The following is a 26,603-nucleotide window of genomic DNA, read 5'->3' as shown; positions in this document are numbered from 1 at the left end:
GGCCTTAAACGCTATGGCTCTATAATTGTTATGCTTCCCTAGGCTTTTTTCAATTATGAACAGCTTCTCCTAAGCAATGCCCACATTTGCAAAGATACCCATCAAATTCTAGAAGGAATACCTGGCCATCCTTAAATAAATTAAATAACAGAGCTTTATTCCTTTGAACCCTGTATTGGGTGAGCATAGCAATAACGTCAAGGGTGACAGTGATTTCTCTCACAACAGAAGATGGTAGTTGGTGTTCAGAATTCTCTTTATTATAGTGGCTGTGTTTGAGCCAGAAGAGCAGGAGTCATTGCCTGCTACATGATATACCCATTTGAACACTGCTGTTTCCTGTTTAAAGTTTGCACATTAATTTTCTTGTAGGGTAAAATCATTTGATAAAATGTTTGTTCATTGAATAAACACAGCGATTATTTCATTTGCCTACACCGTGAACCTGGGTACATATTAGAGAGAGGCATTCATTATATTTTAAGCAGTACACTTTATGCTAATCCTCTTGTGTTTACAACACTATCTGAACTCTGAGCACCTAGTATCTTTTTCAGGGTCACGCATTATGTTGCTGAATGTCCAAACAATTAGAATTAGATAACATTCTAGCAAATATGTCTGTTTAACTTACCTTTTTCCTGTTTTTGCTGAGTCCACAAAAAGCAGTGCCTTATAATTGCTAAATTCCTGCCCAGTTGAGTACGTACTGTTGTGCCATGTCTATGCAACAGCAGCACAGCTACAGCGCTGCAGCTGTGCTGCTGTAGGCTGTAGTATAGGTGCTTCCTATAACAATGGAAGAGAGTGTTCTGTCACTGTAGCAAGTCCATCTCTCCAAGCAGCAGCAACTAGGACAACGGAAGTATTCATCTGTTGACCTGGCCACGACTTACACTGGGGTTTAGGTCAGCAATAGCTACGGCTTTTTTCACATCCCTGAGCGATGCAGCTATTTGATCTAACTTTTGAGTGTAGACCTGGCCTTAGTGATTTCACAGATGTGATCAATCAGTGTTGGAATCTGCCTGTTCAGGGTAAGCAAGCTGTTCCCAGGGCTTATTGACTCTGTAGTACTTCTTGCTTAATATTCTCATTTTATATCGTACAGAATATAAACTGTGACTATGGAACTTGGACAGAACCATCAAATACTGGAGAATTCTAAATGGATGTAACTTTACCCACAGGCAGTTTGCTAGCCCTGACTCTAATCTGTGATGGATGTAACACACCAATGTATCTTATGGCAGCTGGAAAGAAACTGATATATTCAACATGCTCACTGTCTGGTCGATTAGACCCAAACTTTGCCTTACCGTAAATTTTGTATTGCCTGGTAATGCATAAAAATTCACATTGTTTGTTAATTCCTCTATGATGGAGAGATGGATTTAAATTAAAAGCAAAACAAAACAAAAAAACACAATACAATTTCCCCTGTTAGGCAATCATCTAAAAACAAAGAGCGAGTGATCAGTGCTGAATCTTCAGCAGCAGTTACTTCTAGAGATGTGCTCACATAACTGGGTCGTAAACAAGGAAGTAAACCAAATGTCTCCATGAGAAATTTTGGTTGGAAAATATCAGTGTTTGCTGAAAAGAACAAAAATGGTCTGAAAATACATTTTATTTCCTGTCTTTTATTATTGATTCTGAATAATTAGCATGTATATAGAATATTTCATCTGTAGATCTTAAAGCCTTAATTTCAAAGCTAGGTAAATGGAGGTATAGGAAGATTCAGGGCCTGACTTTCAAAAGGGGCTAAGCAGTGTCAGAGACACTTATTTCTGTTGAACTTGTGGAAGCTCAGCACTCCTTGAAAATGAAACTGTATGTGATTTGCACAAGGTCACACAGTAAATCAATGGCAGAGCTGAGACCAGAACCCTGGACCATTGCCCTATCCTTGTCTCTAAGAAGATGTTGTAAACAGTGATGAATTAAAAACAAAAGTGAAAATGTAGATAACAGGGTCCAGTGTCCTTGAAAAACTTCTCAAAACAGAACTGAAAATAATGTTTAAATAACTACTATATTTGTGAGAGAAGATGGGTGAGGTAATATCTTTTATTGGACCAACTTCTGTTGGTGAAAGAGACAAGCTTCTGATCTTACATAGAAGTTGGTCCAATAAAAGATATTACGTCACCCACCTTGTCTCTCTAACGTCCTGCGACCAACATGTCTACAACAACACTGCAAACAATAATGAAAGATACAATTTTTGTAATATTTCTGCATGTTCAGTGCATGGTAACAAATTAGTTTTAGCTAAAGTGAAATATTTCTTTTAAAAAGCTCTTCTGTGGTGCAACTACCAGTACTGAGATATTTTTGGAGTTCAGTTTTTCCTAAAGGTTTTTTAAAATACTCTAAATTCAGAATAACTAAAAATACAATATAAGGCCACAGCCCTGCAAAGATGTACACAGTTGTTTCCTCCTCCCCCATAGCAGGAGAAGGGTAACATGCTGAACTCTCTGAGCTTGAGGAGTACTTGCGAAAAGGGGCCTGCAATAGGAGAAGCTGGCTATGGCCCAATTGCTGGCCTGACTTACAACCCTAGTTCCAAGGAGAAAAGCTGGGAGGACTCCCATCTTAAGGAGAGACAGAGGGACTACCTAAATTACAACCCCATGACTTCTTCCTTTCCAACGTCTGTCTTGTTCCAATTGCTGGATGCCTTTAAAAAAAAAAGGGGGGGGGGAGAGAGAGAGAGATGGTCCTCCTGCAGTTGGTGCTGGACCCCCCACATGCAGATTTGGGAGGGTAAATGTCTCACAGTGGTTTGTTTATGCCCTGCTGTTCAGATTTCCCTCCTTGAGAGGAGGAGGCCTCACATCCAAATTCTGGTACCCTGTGTCATGGTGGACTGCCTTCAGAGTACCCCCTTGTGGTCCTAAAAATGCATTGCTCACAGCACCCACTTGGACTGTTCTAGTCAATTACACAGACCAGATTAGGTCAAAACACTTACCCCCTTTGTAGGTTTATTAACTCTTTCTGCAGAGTGAAACTCACTTCTGTAGTAGCTCAAGTTCTTGCCCACTCTGGGTCTGTATAAAAGTCCTGGTAGGTTTTTCTTCTCTCTGTTTATGAGGCCCCTCAGCCTCCTTCCTGGAGCTGGGGTTGTACTTCAAATGATCAGCCTCTTTTAGGATTGTCTTGGAGTCTCCGGGAATTGAAAATTAATCTTTAATTAAAGATTATGTCATGTGATGAAGCTTCCAGGAATACATTCAACCAAAATTGGCAATCCTACTCTCTCAAGTTACGAGTTTCTAGCTCTCCTCCTTGGAGTTGGGTTTCTTTAATGCACTTTCTAAACATTAATTAATGAATCTTCACAACACCATTGTGAGGCGGGAAGGTAATACCCGTATCTGAACAATTTGCTAGACACAATTTTTTAACATTTCAGTCAGCGCAAAAGATAAGCAGCTTGAGCACAGCTTCTGCTGTTGATAGATTCATCTTTTGCTTTACGTTTTTCAGTCAACATTATTTTTCAGAAATACGTTTCTAACTGGTCTGTGTTTGTTTTTCAGTGTAAAAAACATAGATTATCAGTCGGCCATACGAACAGCTATGCTAAATCAGTGGTGAACGTGGCAGATTTAGTAAGTATTATTCAACTAAATGCTTTTCTAAATGTGTTGTGAACCATGTGGTTGTAGTGCCGATAATTGTAGGAAATGTTATTTCACAGATATACATGATAATAATTTATGTGAAGATTGCAAATATTTATTTAGCTTCCAGTACAGCACGGTACTTAAGCATGTGCCTAACTTTAAATAATTCCCGTGACTTCACATACTCAAGTACCATGCTGGATTGAGGCCTGAATGAGTTTTTAAAGCACATCTTATTCAGAAAACTACCCAGTAAGGGCAATGTATTAACTACAGCTACAACCAGGAAAGTGTCTACAACTATAACGCACTAAAGTATAAGGAGAAATTGTATGTTTTATTCAGCCTTTAAGAAATATGAGTTCATATTATTTTATATGGGGCACAGGAATATAGGTAGTTGTTGGGGCTATAAATCACACAGCAGATGGCTACTGTGCCCAGAAACATTTCCAGGATTTGCAAATGAAAAATAGTATTCCCACTGTTGAAATCCTTTGGTCTGGGATATGATGGGTCCTGATAATCAGTCAATCAGTCTGATGATAGGCACTGCTGAAGATTCTGTAACAGTGGAAGTGGTCATGTCTCCCTGGTACAGGTACCTGTTGCATATATCTGTTGAGGAATATGGAGCCCTGTTGTGTAAGTGAAGTATGTTGGACACTATAAAATACAGATAAACCAATATTTTTCTGAACCTAAATCTTTGAGTTATCCAGAATTCTTGTGTGGTCCTTTAGAGATTTGTATCAAATCTCTCAATTTATTCTTACAAAAGTTTTAGAGTCCCAGAGATCTTTGCAAGGCTCGGATCCTACCAGGAGCTCTTTGCTGGTAGTCATGCGGAACTGCTTACTGGGGTGTGGTCTAAAATCTGGATTTTAGCTGTACTACTTCCTGTTTAAAAAAGAAAGGTAGTGAGCCTCAGGGAACAAAATGTTCATTATTACAGATGGAAGTTGTTACAAAAAAAGGGAAAAGAAGCAACTATATTCTATATGATATAATATATTTGTTCATTTTGTTAATGTACTAGATATATAAAGAACAACTTAACACCAGGATAGTATTGGTTGCCATGGAAACCTGGGCTACTGATAACAAGTTCACCATATCTGAAAACCCATTGGTGACTCTACGTGAGTTTATGAAATATAGGAGAGATTTTATCAGAGAGAAAAGTGATGCAGTTCACCTTTTTTCGTACGTAACTTTGTATGCCATTTTATTACTATTTTTTCATTCCATGGGGAGTGCTTTATTATTAGTGGCTGAAACATTTCCTTTCTATGGTGTTATGCAGTGTACAGTAATCCTGACAATAGTGCGTAGGGACAGGGAGGTGGGACGGAGGTTAGAACAATGTAACTAATCATGTAACTAGACACTACTCTCATGCTAGTTTCAATATATTAAGCAGAAGCTGCATGTGCTGTGAACTCCTATTGTCTTGTGTAATTACCTGCCAACACAAATTGCCTGATTGATAGTGCATGGTACTGTGTTGCAATAGAATACTGACAGTGGCCCACTCACATCATTCGTTTATAGCAGAACATTGAAACCAATGTGGAGTTCTGCTTAAAAGCAAATGGCACAATATGTGCCAGTAGATATTACTCAGTGCCCTGCATACTGCAGGATTACTGAGGTTCTCTGTTCCTTCAAAATACTTTGTTCTCAAGAGACAAGTGCACCATAAGGTTCATAAGCTGAGCATCATTACTGGGAGGAATGTTTCTGTTCTTCCCTAATTCTCTGAATAGTTTTGGTAGTGTGATTAATGTAATAAAACCTAACAGAAAAGAGAAAAAGGTGGTCTCTTGGTGAGAGACCAGATTGGGGCTCAGTTCTCTGCTTTGCCACGGACTTTTTGTGTGACCTTGGTCAAGTCACTTGGGGCCCAATCCCATAGACATTTAGGCATGTGCTAAATTAGTCCATCTGACTTTACATGAGTAAAGTTAAGCATGGTGCATAAGTATTTGTAGGATCAGGTTTTTAATCTTTCTGTGCCTCTGTTCACCATCTGTATAACTGGGGTAAAATACTTTCTTTTTCCCACCCTTTGGGTATGTCAACACTGCCAGATCGGCGGGTAGCGATCGGTCTGTTGGGGATCGATTTATCGCGTCTCGTCTAGACACGATAAATCGATCCCCAAATGCGCTCCCGTCGACTCCGGAACTCCACCAGGGCGAGAGGTGGAAGCAGAGTCAATGGGGGAGCCGCGGCCATCGATCCCGCGCCGTGAGGATGGGAGGTAAGTCGAAATAAGATATGTCGACTTCAGCTACGCTATTCCCATAGCTGAAGTTGCGTATCTTACATCGACCCCCACACCCAGTGTAGACCAGCCCTTTGTCTTGTCTGTTCAGATTGTAAACTCTTTGGGGGCAGGGTCTGTCTCTTACTGAGTGGCTGTAGAACACTTTATTCAGTGCGACCCCAAATCTTGGTTGGAGCCTCTACATGCTACTATAATACAAATAATAATAATAATAATAATTAATAATGTCTGAGAACATTAAATTCCTAGATCATCTAGAAATAGCAGATCCTACCATTACATCTTTTCAGAAGGGATACAAACAGTGAAATTGAGGGATCGGGCTGCATGGTTGTGTGGGGACCCCATCTGGCCTTGGAATCTGTGAATCTATGAATCCCTCTTCTGTCATGGACAAGGGAAACAGGTTTGCCTACACAGCCCTCAGCATGCTCTCATCTGCAGCTCTAATGAAATCTCATGCCTCAGGACTTCAGCCAGTCATCTGCAGGGGCTAGGAAGGATTTTTTCCCCTGACAAATAATTGGCCTGATGTGTTGTGGGTTGGTTTTGGTTTTTTCCACCTTCCTCTAAAGAATCAATGGTCAGCCACAACTGAAGATGGGACACCAGACAGGGTGGACCAGTGCTCTGAGGGGGGTCAAAGAATCCTCTTTGATAATGATGCCTGGCTGGTGTGTCTTGCTCACATGCTCAGGGTCTAACTAAAGTGATTGGGCTTAATATAGGGGTATTTGGTTGAAATTTAATACAGGTGGTCAGACTGTGTGATGTAATGGCCCCTTCTGGCCTTAAACTTTATGAAAATATGGAACTATTTTATAGGGGAGTTTCTCCCTCAAAGAATTTGCCTGTGCATGAGAACAGATGTTATTCCTCCTTAGTCTTTTTGGGGAAAGGTTTCCTCGAAAGAATTGTGAAAGCTTCTTTGGTTTTCACAGCTCTCTGTTCCATTTGTGTGCAGTCAACAGCACAGTAATTGCAACTGGCATTTGGAAATAAGAGAGGTAAATAGAGGGATTGGCTAACGTAAGAAGTAAACTTTCTCATTTTGTTTTGTTTTTTAAAGGGGGAGTCAATTTCAGAGCAGTCGGAGTGGTGCAGCCTACATTGGTGGAATTTGTTCACTATTGAAAGGTGGAGGTGTGAATGAAGTAGGTGTGAATATTCCATGGGACTGTATTAATGTTCTGTATTGGTCATGCAATAGGGGAACATTTTGAGAAAAATGCTTGTGCGGACACACACACTGTGGCTACCACATCAATTTGTGCTAGTATGAATAAAGTTCAAAATAGAGGATAATGCTAAAAGGCAAACGGAATAAGTTTGGGTTTGGATTCAGTTGAATTTCCAAACTAGAGTCTGCAACTTTCTCTCCTTCACACTTGAAGCTACTCTGGTAAGAAAAAAATCTTACCTGGCCTATTCTTAAGAGTGTGTTTTGTCTTTCTCGCTGATCCATTATCCAGCTGCAGTTAAATGAGTCTTCACTGAAGTAAGGGCCATAAAACCGTTGATCTGCTTTTGCCTTAAAAATATTTTATTTTAAAATGTATAAAAGGTGTGGTTTATGTTTTCAGATTCTTGTGTCAAAACGATTATTGTTCCCATCCTGTTTTGTTTCTTTCAGTTTGGAAAGCCAGACTTACTTGCAGTGACATTGGCGCAGTCGTTAGGCCACAATCTTGGCATTTTCTCAGATAAAAGAAAACTACTAACTGGTAAATTTATGTTTGTTTGTTTGTTTTTCCTTCTTTCAAGTGAAGATCTTTATACAGTGGAGGCGTTTCCTCCTTATTCCACTGGAAAATAAGAAATGAAAAGCAAGCATTTTTTTCTAAGATTGTCAAGATTGTATAGTAACGTGTGTGATTTTATGGAAGAAAGTTTGGCCAATGTGTACACATAAATTTGAGTCCTGTGCATAGTGAAAAAAGTATATGTTTCTTTCCATATTGTATTTGGAGGAAATTAGGAATATAGTGTTTTCAGTGTTCTTTTTAAAATGAGAAACATAATATATGTTATGCAATGATTTTAAAATTGTCAGACTCAAAGTGTGAATTTTAATTTTGTTGTTGTTGTTAGGTGAGTGTAAGTGTGAGGACACATGGTCTGGATGTATAATGGGAGACATGGGGTAAGACATTTCTTTATAGGAACTTCCATGTTACAACGTAAAGCAAATGAATCAACAAATATACCCTTCATGGTTGAGCTGAGCATCTGCTATGAAAAAGTTGTACATGATTTAGGGCAATATTAAACACTCTTTCAACAGTGAGAAAAAGAACATATTCAATATATGAGAGATTAAAAACAGAGTCTAGGCCAAATGCTGCAAACACTTGTATTACAAAAAGGCTTACAAGTTAGAATGGGAGTACTGATTTGCAAACAGATATTTTCACCGCATGGCTCTGAATCAAGTACACTAGCAACCCCTTCCAAGAATATGGCCATATGTTTCCCCCCATATTGTATAATGGTCAAAAGCGACTTAAGAAATAAATAACCAACTACTCTATTTATTTGTAGTTATTATCTTCCAAGCAAGTTCTCCAAGTGTGACATTGAGGAGTATCATGAATTTTTGAACAACGGAGGTGGCGCCTGCCTCTTCAATAAACCATCCAAGGTAATTAACAGCTGATTATTGAGAAAGGGAACAGTGGTCAAGGTATACTTTATTTCTTACCTTTCCACAATCTTATACATATATTTTTGCAGCCAGAACTCTTGGAAGAAGGAAACTACCCTTTCTGGCTAAGACTCAGAGGGTGAAATTAGCCCTGTGCGAAGGGATCAGCACAAGACACATACAACATGTAATCCTTATGCTTTAACAAAACCTTGTGTAGATTCTTCCAGCATTTTAGACCCTTTCTTTCAGAGCAAAACTTTTCCTCACATACACCAGAATAAATCTTCAGTGTAGCACCGAATAATAATTGTAGAGCCTGTATTTTTGGAACAATCAGAAGAGTGTGTAGCTGGACTCCCTCGTGAACAGACACTTGACCTGCTTCTGCCTATTGATTGAACAAATGATATAAAATGGAAATGTATATTTGCAGCTAGAAATTTAAGGGAAAATCAATACAAATTAGAGATAAAGAAACCCCTAGCAAAAGAGTTGGCACCTTTAGAATGGTGGCTTCTGCAATAGGTTAGTTGGTGAACACTGGCTTTGTTTATTGCAGCAGTAGTCAAAACCCAAGGTTGTCAGGATGGGGATCTTGAATCCTTTGTTTATAACTGATGCTAATCCTGGGACTAGTGGGGAAAGATGCAGACAGGTTAAATTGGCAGCATTGATTGCCACAGAGGATTTTTATTTCTGCAGTAGCTGGAGGAATAGAGTAAATTTTATGACCAATAGCACGGCTGCAGAATTGCAGTAAACACTAGAGGGGGGCATTGTTCTTCACTTGGATAGTTTATGGCTGCAGGTTTGTAGATTTCTCATTATGGGAGACCTGCCTTTATCAAGTAAACAAGAATGAATTTACTTTTTCTCTCTCTCAGCAGCCCATTTCACAAGGCTCACATATTAAATGCTGTCTTCTCATTTGGACGATTATAATAGGGAGTACATCTGCAAAGTGTTGTGTGTTAAGGGCAAGTCAGCATTGTTTATTTTGTTGATAGGATGTAACAGTTTCTTGTTTCTGCACACCTGTATGCTTCCTTTTGCAGGTCTGATTTTTCATATCTCATGACAGATGATGAGAAATTTTGATTGTTTAATCCCTTCACTGGGTGGATTCTTTTTTGTAATAAAGTGATTTTTAATAGAATGTATGCTCACCATGGCTTTGTTTACTGATTATGCTAATTCACAAAAATACTTCAGTAGAAGTTTTTTGTATCCCTTATCACAATTTAGATTAGCAGCATTTAGATTCTTCTTTTATAGGATATGAAAATGTGAAAGAAAGAAGTGGAAGCCAGAGTGATCAAGTTGCAATTTAAAACATTGTATCCAAAATCTTTTAAAGTAAAACTTTTTTTTAAATGAATGTTTATTTAATTCACAAGTCTTTCAGAGACGCATGCTTCATTCTAGCAAGGAAAGGGGAATACAGACCTCTTTACAAGAAGCATAGGGGAAATGAAACCACAGGTTTCAGGGTGTATTGTCCTACAACACTCCATTGGAAGGTTGATATTAAAATCAAGATCAGCCAATTAAGACCCCCCACCCCAAACAGTGAAAATGTCACCTTGTCATTAATTTAATGTATTTAAACTCCTGTTGTACAAATTGTACATAGTTAAGAGTTGAGAAGTTCACTTGGGATCTTGGGAAAGATTTGTAGCATTTTGTTTTTCTTAATTTTTGCACTGCAGCTTCTAGATCCTCCAGAATGCGGCAATGGTTTTGTTGAAGATGGAGAAGAGTGTGACTGTGGTACTACTGCAGTAAGTACAACGTAATACAGTGCCTACTGCAATGGACCCAGCGTGGTGGTGGCTTTTGGTTATATATATATTTAACGTTATATGGATATATATATATTTATATATTTATATATTTAACGTTATATAATAATCATAATTAATACTGCAAAATCAGGCACTGAAAGATAATTTTTTAATATTTGGGAAATGATATTAGTATATCAAGAGTTTATAGTGGTCATCATTAAAATTGTCAGCATTTGGAAACAGATACCACACAGTTATTACAATTATATCCTATTTTATATACAGGGGAAACTGTGGTATCTCAGACTCTGCTGTGTGGAAACCCTGATGTTTTAGTGGCATGCATATACCCCGGTAGTATATATTCAGCTTCACACCGAGCCCATTTAAAATCTACTTGAGTAGCAGTAATGGAGTTTTTGGAGAAATAGTGTTTTCTCTGTAACATTTCGCATGTGTGTCTGTTCCCCAGGAGTGTGCCATTGAAGGAGGAGATTGCTGTCATACATGCACCCTAACTGCAGGCTCACAGTGCAGCAATGGGCTTTGCTGTAGAAAGTGTAAAGTAAGTATAATGAACTTAAAGTGACTTGTGCTGTCATTTGTGGGGAGTTAATGAGTTTAGGTGATTATAGGCACAACTGCACATGCATTTTTGCTCTCAGACCTTGGACCTCTCTGAAATTTTGACCCTTAAAACTCATCAAAAACTGGTTAATCTAGCTCTGATCTTTGTCTTTTAGATTATAAAATACTTGGGGCAGGGAGTGTGGGCCAAATTCAGAGGTGAGTCTAAGTCTAGACTAATTTACACCTTCTTCCAACCCCAAACCAGTCCAAATCAGTTTGGATTCCTTCTGGACTCCTTTAGACTTACATGTTCAGACGCATGCACTATGTCACTTATACATCACCTCTGAATTTGCCTCTCTGAATCAGAGGAAGTCTCTCTTGGAGAAAATTATAGAACAGAGGGTCACAGAGAAGAGTGTAGTAAGAAGAGCAACTAGCAGTAAGATGTAAGGATGTGTAAGTTAAAGGAGGCCTGCTGTTACTTTAACTTACACCTCCTCCTGGTTCCTTAACATGGGACTTGATCCAGAGCCCATTTAATACAATGCAAATCTTTTTATTTAATTTATTGAGCTTTGGATCAGGGCCTATGTAAGTTACCCAATCTTAAACTCCCCTAAGGCCTGGTCTGTTCTAAAAAGTCAGGTCGACCCAGCTATGTCACTCAGGGGTGTGAAAAACCCACACCCACACAGCGCTCGGGCTTCTTCCATCAACCTAGTTACTGCCTCTCAAGAAGGTGGATTAAGTACTACGGCAGGAGATCCTGTCCCATTACTGTAGTGAGTGTCTACACTGAAGCGGTACAGAGACACACCTATGCGACTGTAGAGGTTTAATGTAGACAGCCTTAGACTCATAAATCAATCAATAGGCAGAAGCAGGTCAAGTGTCTGTTCATGAGGGAGTCCAGCTACACACTCTTCTGATTTTCACCTTTTGTCTTCAAGCTGAGGACAATGTTCTAATAAAGGACAATGCTCATCTAATAAATAATAATAATGTTATCAGTGAAGTGAACCTATATGTGATATTATCATCTTGATCGATTGGCATGTATGTGTCTGACTCCTATAGGAGAAATGTTAGTAATAGCTCAGTGCCACATTCTGCTTTGACTTTGGGCTCATCATTAAATGCAAAAAAGGTACAAATTATGCTGTAATAGACCATTATAAGGCCCATTTGCCTTCCCGTAAGCCTAATTGAGCAGCCAATCTCCGATGCATTGGTCCTCACACCCTCTGAAGGGCCAGTCACCCTGTGACAGGCACTTTTATTCTGAAATAAGTGTGTCCACCTGTGGAGTTAATCAGGAACAGCTGTATGTGTACACACGCCCTTAGGGTCCTTAGTCACTTAGGCGCTTTTGAAACTGTTACTCCATCTGTCTAACTTATCTACCTATTTTTTCCACAGCTGGTAGGGGAGAAAAAAACAAAGCCAGGTCTCAGAAAAATGTTTCCACTGATGTTAATCAATTTAGCTCTACTAAAGTCAATGAAGCTTCACTGATTACACCAGCTGAGGACCTAGAACACTAGCAGGTTAAATCTTATACAAAATCTTTGTGCAGAAAGAGAGCACAAATTAAAAAAGTGAACTGTGGTGCACAGATTAACAGACCAGTCAGGAAAAACTGAGGGCTCTGAGGTGGACCTGAAGCATGTCCGTAACTGGTGATGTGACTGAGAAAGAAGTAGTGATGCTTGATTGGCAAACAGGGTGCACAGCATTGACAGTCCCCACTTCTGGGATATTTTGCCATTTCTTCAGGTCATGAGGCTTTTGGCAATGGTATATAATGTTTATTCAGAAATTAAACACCATACATTCTGTCACTACTAAATTTCTCATCCTTAAATGTATGAATACTTTAGAAGTGGGTATAAAATGATGTGGAATCCAACAATATTTATGGCCAATTTCTACCCTGATTTACACTGTTATAATTGAGTTACATAGATGTAAGTGACCCAATGATCTCTTACTAGTGACCTGGGGTAGCTGTGCTGGAGGAAGTGAAAATTATAAAAGAGAAGCGTGATCCAGTGGTTAGGTGCTAGTGTCAGGCTCAGGAGGCTCAATTTCAATTCCCTTCCTCCACAGACATCCTGTGTGACTTTGGGCAAGTCATTAGTCTCACTGTGCCTCAGTTCCCTCTCTGTAAAATGGGGGTGAAAGCATTTTTCTACCTCATAGGGGTGTTGTGAGGATAAACATTAAAGACTGAGGTGCTCAGGTACTACAGTGATGGGAGACATGCAAATATCTTAGGTAGATTAATAGAAGTGAGAGCAAAATTTGGCTCTTACACTTGTAACTGAAAACATATGGTGATTGTTTTCTTAATCCTGGTGACATGTGTGGAATCTAAACTGAGTCAAAACAGCTTCCCAAAAACAGTTGAAAATTTCCCATCGTTTGATTCTGGTTAAAACTGTTGAAATTATTATTGCATGAAAAAGCTGGTTATAGAAATACTAAGAAAGTGATTTTTCAAACTTGTTTTAGTTTGAATCTAAAGGAGTTGTGTGCCGAGATGCGGTAAATGATTGTGATATTCCAGAAAACTGCTCAGGAAACTCCAGCCAGGTAATATTTTAAAACTCTTTCAAAAAAAGTGAAAAAGTGCAACACATGCACAATCTCAGTCAGTATGAGAGTAATTGTAGTAGTATTGTAAGTTGTTTAAATTTGTATAAAAATTACTTTAAGTTTAGGGGGGAATGTGATACTTAAAGAAATTTTGAAATGCCACTAATGGCCTTAGATGTATAAATTGTTTTTCTAGCCTGCTCACTATCTCGATTATCAAGTGGTTATTTTCTCTTTCTATAGTGTTCTCCCAATATTCACAAAATGGATGGGTATTCATGTGATAACAAACAGGTAATTATCATTTGGATTTATATTTTTAGTATTTTTATAGATGGGAAAACATATTCCTATAGATTCTGATCTGAAGTCCTTTGAAGTCAGTAGGAGTCTTACCACTAACTTCAAAGAGATTTGGAGCTAGGCTCACAAAGTATTTTCAATTAGAAAGTAGAACCACATTACATGTTAATTAGTCTTCCCATCACATATTGCAGAATAAACTGAATAATAGTCATTTACCTGATTTGAAAATGTATTTGACCCAGTTGTGAAAATGTGAAAAAACGTTGTTTGTGTCTCTTCTGTTTCTTTAGGGTATTTGTTTTGGAGGAAGATGTAAAACCAGGGATCGGCAGTGTAAATACATCTGGGGTGAAAGTGAGTAAACATTATTGTTTCTAAGTTGATTTTCATTGATATAGCTCTAAAGATTCAAATATCTTGTGGACATACACCTACCTGGAATCATTAAAATCAGTCAAAATTTAGCTGGGACTGTGTGCCATAATATGGATTCACCATGAGACTGGGTTCCATATGTAAAAGAGGAAACTTGTGAACTTTGCCCTTTAGTTCTTGTTTTTTGCCTGGACTCACTTTTAGTATAATTGTTTACTTTTTTATGAAAAGGAGTGGGGAGTTGCTCTGTGATCCTCTATCTTCCTTCCCTCACTTTACTTCTGTCCCTGGCTATTGAAGACCCTTGAGCATAACAGCCATGTCTCCAGCCAACGAGTGCTGGGCTTGAGACTCTTCACAGACCATCACTGGTTATCCATGCATTAGTCAGAGGAGGTCACTCAAGAGTTTCTTCTGTCTAGGGACTGAGCAATTGCTTCTGCTCTCCTCCCGGTCCCTGCTGGCCCTGGGAGCTTAGGACAAGCCCAGAACCTCCCTAGATTGCCATGGTGATCAGTTTCTTCACACTGATTGGTGTACTTATATTTAGTTAGCAGTTAGGAACGTGTTTGAAACCATGGCTAGAAAAAAAAAAGGTTGCCAGAGGTCTTCATTCATGTCTGATTTAGTGCATATCAGTTTATTTAAATGTGTGGAATTTTGTGTGTGGGTTTTATCCTGGCACCTGAAATACCAATAGAAGAGTCTCCACAAACAGAGCTGCACCCACCGGTTTAACAAAATGTGTTTAAAATCACACGTCTAATTAAGCTGATGCAACTTTGTGTGTTGAACACAACAATGTGTAGGAAATAAGATTCAACGTAGGCTATGTCTACACTAGAGAGCTTACAGCAGCACAGCTGTACCGATGCAGTAACATCTCTCGTGTAGCCGCTCTATGCTGATGGGAGAGAGCTCTCCCGTCAACATAATTAAATCACCCCCAACAAGCGGCGGAAGATATGGCAGTAGGAGAAGCTCTCCTGACGACATAGCGCTGTCCACACCAGCACTTCTATCTGTGTAACTTATGTTGCTTAAGGGTGTCCACACCCCTGAGCAACATAAGTTTTGCCAACATAAGTGGTAGTGTAGACATAGCCTCAGGCTGTTAGCTCTTTGGGGCAGGGACTCTCTATGTGTTATGCGTTTGTACAGCACCTAGTACAATGGGATCCTGGTGCATGAGTAAGGCTTCTAGGTGCTACTGCAAAACCAATACTATTACTGCTACTACTAATAAATGTTGTGGGAAATGTCTTCAGCAGCAGGTCAGTCACAGACCAACACTTGCTGTGCCTGCTATGTTTTGGACAAAGATATTCACCCTGCTCTTATCTCCTAGCTTGCTGTTCAGGTACAATGAAGGGTGCTTTCGCATTGACTGTCTCAGCTAGTTCAGCATTGACTGTGTCACTCTTGGTACTGGCAGAAGCTAAATGATTTCTGCCAGAGCTTCAGCTTTCTTTGGAGATGAAGAAAAATAATATAAATTGTAACGGGCAAACCATGAGTTGAGAGTTTAAGTTTGGCTTAGATTCTTACTCAGAAAGTTCAGATGCTTTTATAAAGCTTATCCAAAGATCGTGTTGAGTCTGAATAATTGGGCTGGAAGTCTCATGAGAGCAGCCATGTCATAAGCTATCTAGTACCTCCTGCTGTTTAGGACAGACCAAAGGAGAATAGGTTGTGTTGTATTTCAGGCACTTAAGCTACTGATAGAACCAGAAAATATTTAGGCACATTAAAAGGAAAAATAATGGAGGAAAGGATGAGAAATTAGCTAGATTTGAGTTGTAGGCTAAGGTTTCGGTTTTATTATTGTCTGAACAGGTTCTTCCATCATTTAAGCTAAGTAGAGAGATCCAGGGTTCGTGGCAAGTATTTGGTTTTATAATCTAGTGCTGTTATAACTCAAGATTTTTCCCCAAACACTTTAGAGCCTCAAACTGGCCATAATCAAAAACATTTTCCTTGAAAACTGGTCTTTACTTGTAAACAAGGTCTGGAATGAAGGCATCCTTGGAGAGATAATTAGAGCCAATATCCCTGGAATAAAGTAGAGGATAATTTTTGATTTATTTGATCTATGACCTGATTTCTAACATCAACTTTACATCAGGCTTTTAAAAATGTTCATAATCTTATTAGAAGAAAATTGTTTCTGTTTTTAGAAGTGACAGCTGCTGACAGATACTGCTATGAGAAACTGAATATTGAAGGGACTGAGAAAGGTAACTGTGGAAGGGGCAAGGACACTTGGATACAGTGCAACAAACAGTAAGTTCATCTACGCTGGAAAGCACCTTGTGTGAGTTCTTGCCCCGGTTCAATCCTTCACCTGTCATAAACAGGCTCTAAAAGCCCTGGATCTGGCTGGGGGAGAATTCCCCTGGCACAGAAACTGAAGAAGACAGCTGTCTTCTAAGGACTACCTACAACTCAAGCCCCAGTTTAGAGTGTCAGGAATGGAGCCAGGGGTTGGACGAGAGTCCCCATAGTCTGCATCAGCTTTATGGATTCTCATCTGCAACAGCCTGTGGAGCAGTCCAGTAGGAGGCAGAGAGGGATGCTGTATCAGAACAGCTCTCAGATCAGCCAAATTTATGCTGGGGCCACTTTGGCTACCACAGCAACCCAGAATCCAGGAGGTGTTAAGGTGACTTAAAGTCACTACCTGCCTCCTCATTGCTCCCAGGCTCTGAAAGGCAGCACATAATATCACTCCTTCGCTTTGCTCTAAGACAGTGGTCCTCAACCTTTTTGTGGCCAGTAGCACATTCATGTTTTCAGAAGAGTGTGGCGGGCGCCAACAATTTTTCAAAGCTTATTTTGTATTTGTACATTAAATAATATGAAAAACATCGTATTTAATATTACATAATATATGAATCCATAAGATAAAAAGGGTAATTTTACATGTAAAAGGTATTAATTAAATTATTCGGCAGTTACTCTTTCACCTTACCATGTGAATTTGCTCTTTTTTATCTACCTGTAAGAAAAATTAAGGGGGTTTTACAAAATAAATATCATAAACAGTTTTCATCTTATTTATTTTAAAAAAGTAAAACATTGCTGAACTGTTGGTCCAAATATATTTATTATTCTTACTTTAACATAGAATGAAGCCTGCAGCCCCGGAGTTCTCTGTCCCCACGGTTTCTCTCCAGCTTAAGTCTGGAGAGAACACCAGCGCCTGCAGCCCTGGAGAAGCCGGAGAGAAGCCGCAGCCCCACATCTGCCAGGGACAGAGAACACCGGCACCCGCAGCCTGCAGCCCCGGAGTTCTCGGTCCCCAGCAGGCGCGGTGCCGCGGCTTCTCTCCCCTGCTGGGCACTAGGTGGGCACACATAAATGCCCCGGCGGGCGCCATTGCGCCCACGGGCACCACGTTGGGGACCACTGCTCTAAGAGTATGTCTGCATTGCAGCTGCGAGTCGTGATTCCCATTGTGGGTAGACACATTCACGCTAGCTTAGCTCGAGCTAGTGCACTAAAACTTGCAATGTGGACAAAGCAGCACCAGTGGTAGCTTGGGCTTGCTACCTGAGTCCAAGCCTGCCCGACCACCTGGGTCTGAGTTGGGGTACCTAGCCCAAGCCGCTGCGTGTGCTGCAATGTCCAGGCTGCTATTTTTAATGTGCTAGCTTCAACCGAGCTAGCATGAATCTGTGTACCACACTGGAAATCACACCTCCCAGCTGCAGTGTAGTCAGACCCTAAATGCAAGGCTGGGCCTGATTCTCCACGGCCTGGCACTTTGAGGAGTCATTTACAACTGTGAAAACCTGGTGTAAAATGCCACCATTCTGATTTTGTAACTTAGGCATCCACTTTGCCCAGGTACAAATGATTTCTCAAAGTGAGCAAGGCAATGGATAATCAGGCCCATTGTCTGGAGTATAAATGTTTTTGAAATGAAGATCCAAATCATGGGCCCCAAAGAGACAGTACATAGAAGAGATGATCTCAAAACAGAAATTTGGATCCAAATACCACCAGAACTTTGGGAAGGCTTGGATCTGAGTCCACATTCTTCTCTCCTACAAATAAAATCCTCAAGTAGAGAAAATGCTGATTGGAAGATTTATGTACGGTATCATCGCATTTTTTACCAGCTCTCACAAATATTTGAAGTAAATATGCTCCGTCTTATTTGTGAAGAAATACATAGATTCTGGACATCTCTGGCAGAAATCAGTGTTGCTATGGAGAGTCTAGGCCTTAAACTTGTGTACACTGGGTGCTAACACATTTTGAAACAACAATTAAAATCCTTTTATAAAAAGCCTCTTTTCCTGGTGTAGCCTTAGGTGAGGCTCAAGGGGTGGCATGGCAGTTCATGAGGTAATTCTCCACTGCCTTGCACTTTAGGTAATTGTTTAAATCTGTGCAAATTAGGTGTAAATGACAGCTCAGATGCAAGACAGTGAAAAATCAGACATGTACCAGTATAACTATTTCAGGTAGGCGGTGATTTTTTTTAAACCGAAATAGTTATACTGGTACAATCCTTAAGATGGACACAATTACACTGGTATAAAGGTGTATTATATGGTCTAGGTTATTCCCCTTCCTGTATGGGAATAGCTATATCAGTATAAGCACTTTTATACCAGTATAATGGCATCCACTTTAGGGGGATTGTACTGGTATAGTTAAAGTAATAAAACTTTCATGTGTAGACAAGACCTCAGGCTCAAAGAGGTACTTGAAGCAATACCAAAGAAAGATAACAGGAAATTATGTAAGGCAGGTAAGCACAGAAAATTTTCTCGAGGATGGGAACATAGAGAATTATGGTCCCTTTTGTCTGTGATATTGGACTTGAGCACTTATGTAAGTGAGGGAAAAATAAGTGGTGGTCTGCCATTCTGATGGGCTGTATGCCAGTTACCAGCACATGTGAAAAAACAAAAGACCTGTCAATGACTCTACTTTTTTTTATATAAGTGTAAACTATTTTTATTGGATTATTTTTCTGAGTGAATGTCTATTTAACCTCTGAATACAGGGATGTGCTTTGTGGATATCTTCTGTGTTCCAATATCTCTAATGTCCCAAGACTTGGGGAACTTGATGGTGAAATCACATCTTCAGTCATACAGCTGGGGAAATCCTACAACTGCAGGTAATTCTTAAAACCCTATAAAATGGAACAGAGATGATATTGCCCTCCAAATTCCTCCGCTATGGAAATGTCAGCAAACTCCTTCCTAAGTGAGAAGCAACTGCTGCCATTAAAAACAAAACAAAAGCCAATGTAAATTGAACTTCAGTCTGACCCCTGCCAGTGCTCCTTCCAGATTTGGATTGAGGCACATTATAATGCCATTTTGGGGAAGCTTGCCCTGCTGCTTCCTGCATTTATTCTATGGCTAAATGCCATAGAATATCAGTGTCCAGGAGTTATGTATGTTTAATCTGAGTATTTTAAAGGGTGTTGTGGGGAGAGCATGTCTATGGCAGAAATATAGTATCTTAGTTTGTTTTTTGTTAGGGTCGCTGACAAAAAACCTCCTATCCTCCCCAATATATTTTATGGATCCTGCCTGGTTTCTGCACATTAAAACAACTGAAACAAAAATGAATGTGCCACACAAGAATCCAGTGTATTGAACAGTCTTATGTCTGAAGCAGTGCGCAAATATATTGTGGCTCTTCGTTTGTTTTGCAGTGGTGGCCATGTTAAGCTAGATGAAGAGACAGACCTGGGCTATGTTGAGGATGGAACGCCATGTGGCCCAGAGATGATATGTTTTGAGCGCAGATGTCTCCCCACTGATTCCTTTAACTTCAGCATCTGCCCAGGCACTACAGATGACAAAATTTGTTCAGGACATGGAGTATGTTTTTTTAGCCTTGACTTTTACATTTCTGCTCCCTTTATTGAATGCTTCCAAGTTTATGCATTTATGTTACTAGGTAGATAATTTTTATTAAAGTAAACTGAATTGTTGGCAGTACAAGTTAATTTTCTAGATACGCTTTTAAAGATTGAATGTCAAATATAAAGGTAGTGAATATATCGGAATCAGGGCAGTCTGAGCTATGTATTACAGTAAGTGTATATACTATTATTACAAAAGTTACATAAATTACTTAGTTTTCATCACTTCTTCCAACTTGCTTCATCTTTCCTCATGTGAATTTAAAGGACTTAATACCATGCTCTTGGAAACTTTAAAATATATAGGTCCAGATTTGATTGTCTGTCATATTCTTGACCCTTTGTATTGTACGGGTAGCACAAATAAGCACTGGAACTTATCAGATGAGAATTCCCCCAGTATGGGGAGTTCTTGGCCAGTTCACAGCTACTGTATTTGGTTCCTGTGCTTGGCCAGAGACTGGGGTTGCTGGAGTGCCCTGAGTTCTGGCTGTTCCAAGATGGCATAGAGTCCCTTGATCCCTGTCATAGTTTAAAGCGATCCCCAGACTGCTCAAACCTGCCCTGCCCTAAGGGAACCATAACATACTCCTCGATAGCTCCTATTTCTACAGTGCTGAAACTCAGTTTTTGAGGTGAAATTATCAATTCAATCTATTTTAAAAGAAAACTGAAATCTGAGGGACACAGTCTCCCAAAGTGAAACAACAAAAATATTGTACAGAATTTTGCAAGCAATTTTTTACCAGTTCCACACAACTCTACCTAATTTGTATTCTAAATGGTGAAAAAAAAAAGTTCATTTTGTGATTTTATTCTGGGTTACGTTTTGAACTGCAGGTTTGCAGCAATGAAATCAAGTGTGTGTGTGATCGATTCTGGGTAGGAGATGACTGCAACACCGCTTACAAAGATGCTTCAATTTTTGATGAAGAAATGGTAGGCAAAGGTGTGTAATGCATATATTTGTGGTAATACTTTAATAGACGACAAATTGTAGAGGCTAGTCTTTGGTTTGGGGGAAGGTCCAACAAGCAAAGCTAGATCAGCTACTCCCTCAGTTAGCATATAGCAATATCCTAGATAGCCTGACCTCTTTCTTTAAAAAAACAAAACAAAACAAATGGTCTAAAAATGCCTCAACCCTACAACTGGATCTGCGCAGCTTGACTCCTATAGGATTCATAAGAGTGCCATGTGGATTGTAGAAGTGAATCCAGGTGCATCTTGCTTGCCTCACTCATGTGAAATAAATGGAACAATTAAAATAAATGGAACTATTCCTGCTTAAGATTAGCAGAATTTTACCAGTAACCCCCTCTTCCCCCCATTACCAGATAAAAGGGTCAGCACTGCTTATATTTTTAATTGTCTTATTCTCCAGGGCCAAAACATGGCCTCTTTTTGCATACATGCACATCATATGAACATGTAATATCTGTGCATAACATGTGCACATATGACAGAATGTACATTTTCAGATTTAATAAGTGATTTATGTAAACACATTTTTTATTTAATCTCTGAGCTTGTCTACATAAGAAAGTTATATTGGTAAAAGTTGAAATGTGAATTTAAACCTTTATAGCTACACCACTATAACTGCCCAGGTGGCTACTCTTATTCTGAAAGAAGAATGACTTTTTCAGTGTAGCTTAAACCCCTTCCTAAGCAACATAAGCTACACTGAAAAAGGCATTCTTACTTGAGAATGAGAGTGTCACAAGGGGAATTATAGTAGTATGACTATAGCGGTGTAATTATACTGGTATAATTGGTAAAACTTTCCCATGTAGACAAGCCCTTAATCAAGGGTAACAGTCAGGTAGATAGATGTTTTGTCTACAAATATTCCTTTGTATGGTAAAAGTTTGTTTTTATTGTGTATTTATATTTTAAGTGTTATATAAATAATGAAAATAATGTATGGCATCATATAATAAGTATGATTAAATCTCTCATAGGATTCCCTTCAGCTTTTAAAGTAAAATTATCATTTGCCTCTATCAAAAGACACTCTCCCTTCACACCTCACTTTTTATTTGTCCATTGACAGATCACTTAATGTAGATTTCATTGTACATACTTACAGCATCAGGGGCGGCTCTAGGAATTTGGCCGCCCCAAGCACGCCGGTCCCGCGGCTCCGGGGGACCTGTTGCAGACGTGCCTGCGGAGGGTCCGCTGGTCCCGCGGCTCCGGTGGAGCAGAGGTCCACCGGAGCCGCGGGACCAGCGGACCCTCCGCAGTCATGCCTGCGGCAGGTCCACCTGTCCCATGGCTCCGGTGGACCATGACTGCGGAAGGTCCGCGGAGCCGCCTGCCACCCTGCCGGCAAAATGCCGCCCCAAGCGCACGCTTGGCGCGCTGGGGTCTGGAGCCGGCCCTGTACAGCATGATAGGTGATTTTTAAAAAATGCTGTTTGTGTGCTACTTATAAATAACTGAAGAAATATGCATATGGGGCAACTTTTATATCTTTATATGGCACTTGGAGGTTTGTATTTGGACATCCCCTTTTGGAAAGCGAAGCATTGAGCTAGATGATAATAATGAAAAATAGAAAGTCTTAATCTCTGAACTGAGAACAAGAAATCTTCTATACCAAATAAAGGGAGCCTCAAAGTATTGTATAAATGTTATACAGAGTATCAACATGTCTGGATTTTTCATTTAAATTGAACATTTTAAAATGAGTTTCTAAGTCTTTTTGTCCTCTTCTCTTGCCCCTCCAATACAGGTATAAAGACATTTTATCTTATTACAGATCCTATTTCATTATATGAGACACCCCCTATTTACATTTAGAAGGCTAAAAATGTTCAGCCCATTGAATGATCTAATTTGACTGAACATCCGTGTTTTAATCATAGATTTAATGTTCATATACTTACACACAGACTCATACATATGGTTCCATAGACATTGCAGGTGTTTCTAGTGGCTTTATATTTTTTTTCATTTAATATTTTTGAATAATTAATTTACTTCCGGAAGTTATAACATGATTTGGAAATCAATTAATTCAATTAATTTTCTAATATGTGGTCAAACTACAATAGCTCCTAATTTTAAAAATCCCTTGTTAAACATATTAATGCTATTTACAGGACTCTAGCACTGTTTTAAATTATTCAGCACAGATCTAGTTTCTCAAACAAATCTCTAGAATAGTGCTTTAACTGCTTTGTATATTTTTATTTTTAAATTTCTGTATATTATGTTTTTTGTCTTTTACTTTTCCCCAGGTGTTGTTAGTACAAATATAATAATAGGGGCTATTGCTGGCACCATTTTAGTGTTGGCTCTCGTTTTAGGAATAACTGGATGGGGTTACAAGTAAGTATAATATGCAATTTTTAATAAATTTGAAAATATGTATATATGTTCAGTGAATAGCTGTTTACAATATGAAGTAATAAAGCAAGAATATTGAAAATTATACAAATTTAGGGTGGTTGATCAAATAGAAACTGTATTATCTCTATTAATGGTCAAGGGAATTTAGAAAGATAGCCCCTATGTAAGCAAAGCCCTTAAGGACTTGCTGGAGTTTAAGTATGTGCTTAATTCCCATTAACTTAATACCAAATGAATGTAAACTTGTGCTTAAGTGGTTTGTTGACTGGGGATGGGATTGAAGCATACGATTAAGGTTCAGATTCTCATCTGATATCCAGTTTATATTTTCTGAGGATCTGGCCCTAAGTGTTTTGTTGAATCAGGGCCAAAATGGCCACGTCCATTTCTTTCAGTATTAATGTCCTTTTTTCAGTTTTGTTTCTGTGCAGAAGTTCTTCTATAAACAAAACATTTTAGTGTTTTTGCAGATATTAAATTAAGATTTAATGCATGTGCTTTTAGAAAAAAGTCAGCAGCATTTGGATTTAAATGGAATGGCTTCAACCCCCTTTATGTGGAATATTGACAAAGCAAACTAAGCTTGACTATTCAAATACCATTATTTGGATAATACCGAAGTGATTCATAATATTGGGACAGTGCTGTTCTTAGTTATACTATGTAGTCCCACTGTTTGCCAAAAGCTGGGAATGAGCGACAGGGGATGGATCACTTTGGTATTATCCTGTTCTGTTCATTCCCTGTGAAGCACCAGGCATTGGTCGCTGTCAGAAGACTGGATACTGGGCTAGATGGACCTTTAGTCTGACCCAGTAGGGCCATTCTTATGTTCTTATGATGCCAATATGATTAATGCATGACTTAAGTATTTGGAATGCCATATATCTAAATGCAAGAACCTGCCAGAAGGTTATGCCCTTTCTTGGATGAGAACCTGGCTACAATGAACAGGCTCCAGCTGTTTCTATAATTTCGGATCCCTGTGCCATTCAAAGCTGGTATAAATTAGAGGACTTGAGAGCTGCTCTTGTACAGTGCAAGGAGAAAGGTGTGCACAGAATACTAAGACGATTAGGTTAATAAAAGGACAGCTTTAAGCCATCTTTGCATACCACCCAGTGATTTTGGCAGTACGTGAAGATCTGAACCCCTCTTTGAAATACAGGTTCAAAACTTAATGCATATTTTGGGGTATGATTAAGCAGTAATTTAGTGAATTTTCCTGGTAATATAGAAATACATATTGAAAAACAGAAGTAAGGGTTCCAAATGTTCCCAGATTTAATAAGCATGTTCCAGATACTGATAAAACGTTGCAGTGTATATCCTAGAGACACTAACAGTCCAATAGGAATATAATCCTACAGGTTTGTTTTGAACTAATACATCTGTTCTCTTTTCCAAAAGTGATTTATTTAGAAATAGTCAAGAATCAAAATTTCACTTTGGCCTACATTGCTTTTATATTTACTTGTTGTTGTTTATGCTGTTGAATACAGCCACATTCTCCCTAATATATACACATTGGTAATTCATTTTTATCTCTTTCTCTTCTTTTCTATGGAAAGAAACTATCGGAGACAGAGGTATGTGATAAAAGTAAAGTGAATACATCCCTTAGGAAGGCTTTAAATGATGATTATTTCTGTATTTTTCCATTTTTGTGTTGATATAAATTGTGTAGAGAGAACTTATGGATAATGAATTGTCATATTTCAATGTTTCCTTAAATCAGTGGTTTTCAATCTGTGGTCTGCAGGTCCTGGGGGTCAAAAGACTGTCTAAGATTTCCAAAGAGGTCTGCACCTCCATTTGAAAATTGTAAGGGTCTTCAAATGAAAAAAGATTGGAAACCACTGCTTTAAATTATCTATATGATTTTATAAAGGATTACTTACCTGAAATATCTGAAAATGCTGTGAACTCTTCAAACACAATAGCTAAAATCCTAGCCCCATTGAGGTCTATGGCATAACACCCATTGACTTAATTGGGGCCAGTATTTCATTCAATAAGAACAGGAAAATATAGAAAAAAAATAATTAAAGATAAAAGAGCAAAAACCAAATATGCTTTTAGAGATTAAAATGTTCTTGAGGTCCAAAGAGGAGTCAGCAATCATATGAACCTGATGTACATTAAATTCTCTGAACCAAATTCATTCCTGGAGTTACACCTTTAAATTAAATACATTTTAGTTACATTAAATTCATAGATAAATTTGAAGGAAATAATTTCAATGATAAAGATAGATGTTAAAGTCCATGTTGCTGTCACAACTCAATTAGTCTCATATATATCCTGCAAGTTAATGTTTGATTGATGTTTTATATACAACCAGGAACTCACGATAACGCACTTCAGAGCAGGATCCATAAAATTGGATTTAGATAAAAATGGGTTAATATGAACAAGAGTATACCAAGATGAGAATACAATTCCAGAACTAGTTCACACTGGTATAAATCAGGAGCAACTCTATTGAAGTCATTGGAGTTACACCAGTGTAAAAGTAGTGTGAGATCAGAATCAGCAGTGAGGATGTATGAGCCAGTTTGGAAAAATGTCAGTCTGAATCCTGTGCTCCACTGTCTAAAACAAATGCTGATCTGTTCAAAAGTTCACTTTGATTCAGATAAGCAATGTAAACTACTTGAATCACTCTTCCCACCAACCAAGGTCCAGCTATTGATTCCAGGAAGAACCCACTCCTTCCCCCCAAACTATGTTTCCTTCCACCTACCCTGCTGTTCTAACCATCCCTAACTGCAAGGGTCTGATCCTGCACTCATTCAAGTCAAAGGCCAAACTCAAATTGGCTTCAGTGGTGCAGGATCAGACCCTAAGAGAGTTGCTCACTGATTATTCTTCTGCCTTCCCTCCACCAACCAATCCCCTCCTGTCTAATACAGTTATTACACTGTCTTGGTCCAAGATACTGCTATAGCTGCTGCTGCCACCTGCTGAGCTTGCCTTTGTAGTACTTTCTCTGTCACTTAGAATGCTTGGCATGTAGCAGAAAGGCCCTGCCAAGTGCAGATTTGTTTAGGCTATGTCTACACTACAGTCTATGTTGGCATAATTTATGTTGTTCAGGGGTGTGAAAAAACCCACTCTTCTGAGC

The 26,603-nt window shown here is 39.0% G+C and overlaps 1 protein-coding gene across 1 annotated transcript in view; it reads left to right on the top strand.

Moving 5' to 3' along the window:
* ADAM22 (ADAM metallopeptidase domain 22) overlaps positions 1–26,603 on the top strand; it is a 205,948-nt gene that overhangs the window by 141,190 nt on the left and 38,155 nt on the right. The window contains exons 10-26 of the mRNA XM_045003043.1: positions 3,555–3,626; positions 4,681–4,847; positions 7,004–7,088; positions 7,568–7,658; positions 8,026–8,077; positions 8,476–8,575; positions 10,291–10,362; positions 10,841–10,933; positions 13,456–13,536; positions 13,783–13,833; positions 14,136–14,199; positions 16,398–16,503; positions 19,241–19,357; positions 19,904–20,072; positions 20,957–21,065; positions 23,365–23,455; positions 25,048–25,065. Coding sequence (XP_044858978.1) covers positions 3,555–3,626; positions 4,681–4,847; positions 7,004–7,088; positions 7,568–7,658; positions 8,026–8,077; positions 8,476–8,575; positions 10,291–10,362; positions 10,841–10,933; positions 13,456–13,536; positions 13,783–13,833; positions 14,136–14,199; positions 16,398–16,503; positions 19,241–19,357; positions 19,904–20,072; positions 20,957–21,065; positions 23,365–23,455; positions 25,048–25,065 — 1,538 coding nt within the window. The remainder of the gene's footprint in view (positions 1–3,554; positions 3,627–4,680; positions 4,848–7,003; positions 7,089–7,567; positions 7,659–8,025; positions 8,078–8,475; positions 8,576–10,290; positions 10,363–10,840; positions 10,934–13,455; positions 13,537–13,782; positions 13,834–14,135; positions 14,200–16,397; positions 16,504–19,240; positions 19,358–19,903; positions 20,073–20,956; positions 21,066–23,364; positions 23,456–25,047; positions 25,066–26,603) is intronic.

This window comes from Mauremys mutica, chromosome 2 (assembly GCF_020497125.1).
Source record: "Mauremys mutica isolate MM-2020 ecotype Southern chromosome 2, ASM2049712v1, whole genome shotgun sequence".
Lineage (NCBI taxonomy): Eukaryota > Metazoa > Chordata > Testudines > Geoemydidae > Mauremys > Mauremys mutica.
Note: the sequence above shows the minus strand (reverse complement) of the source record. Positions and strands in the feature narration are given on the sequence as shown.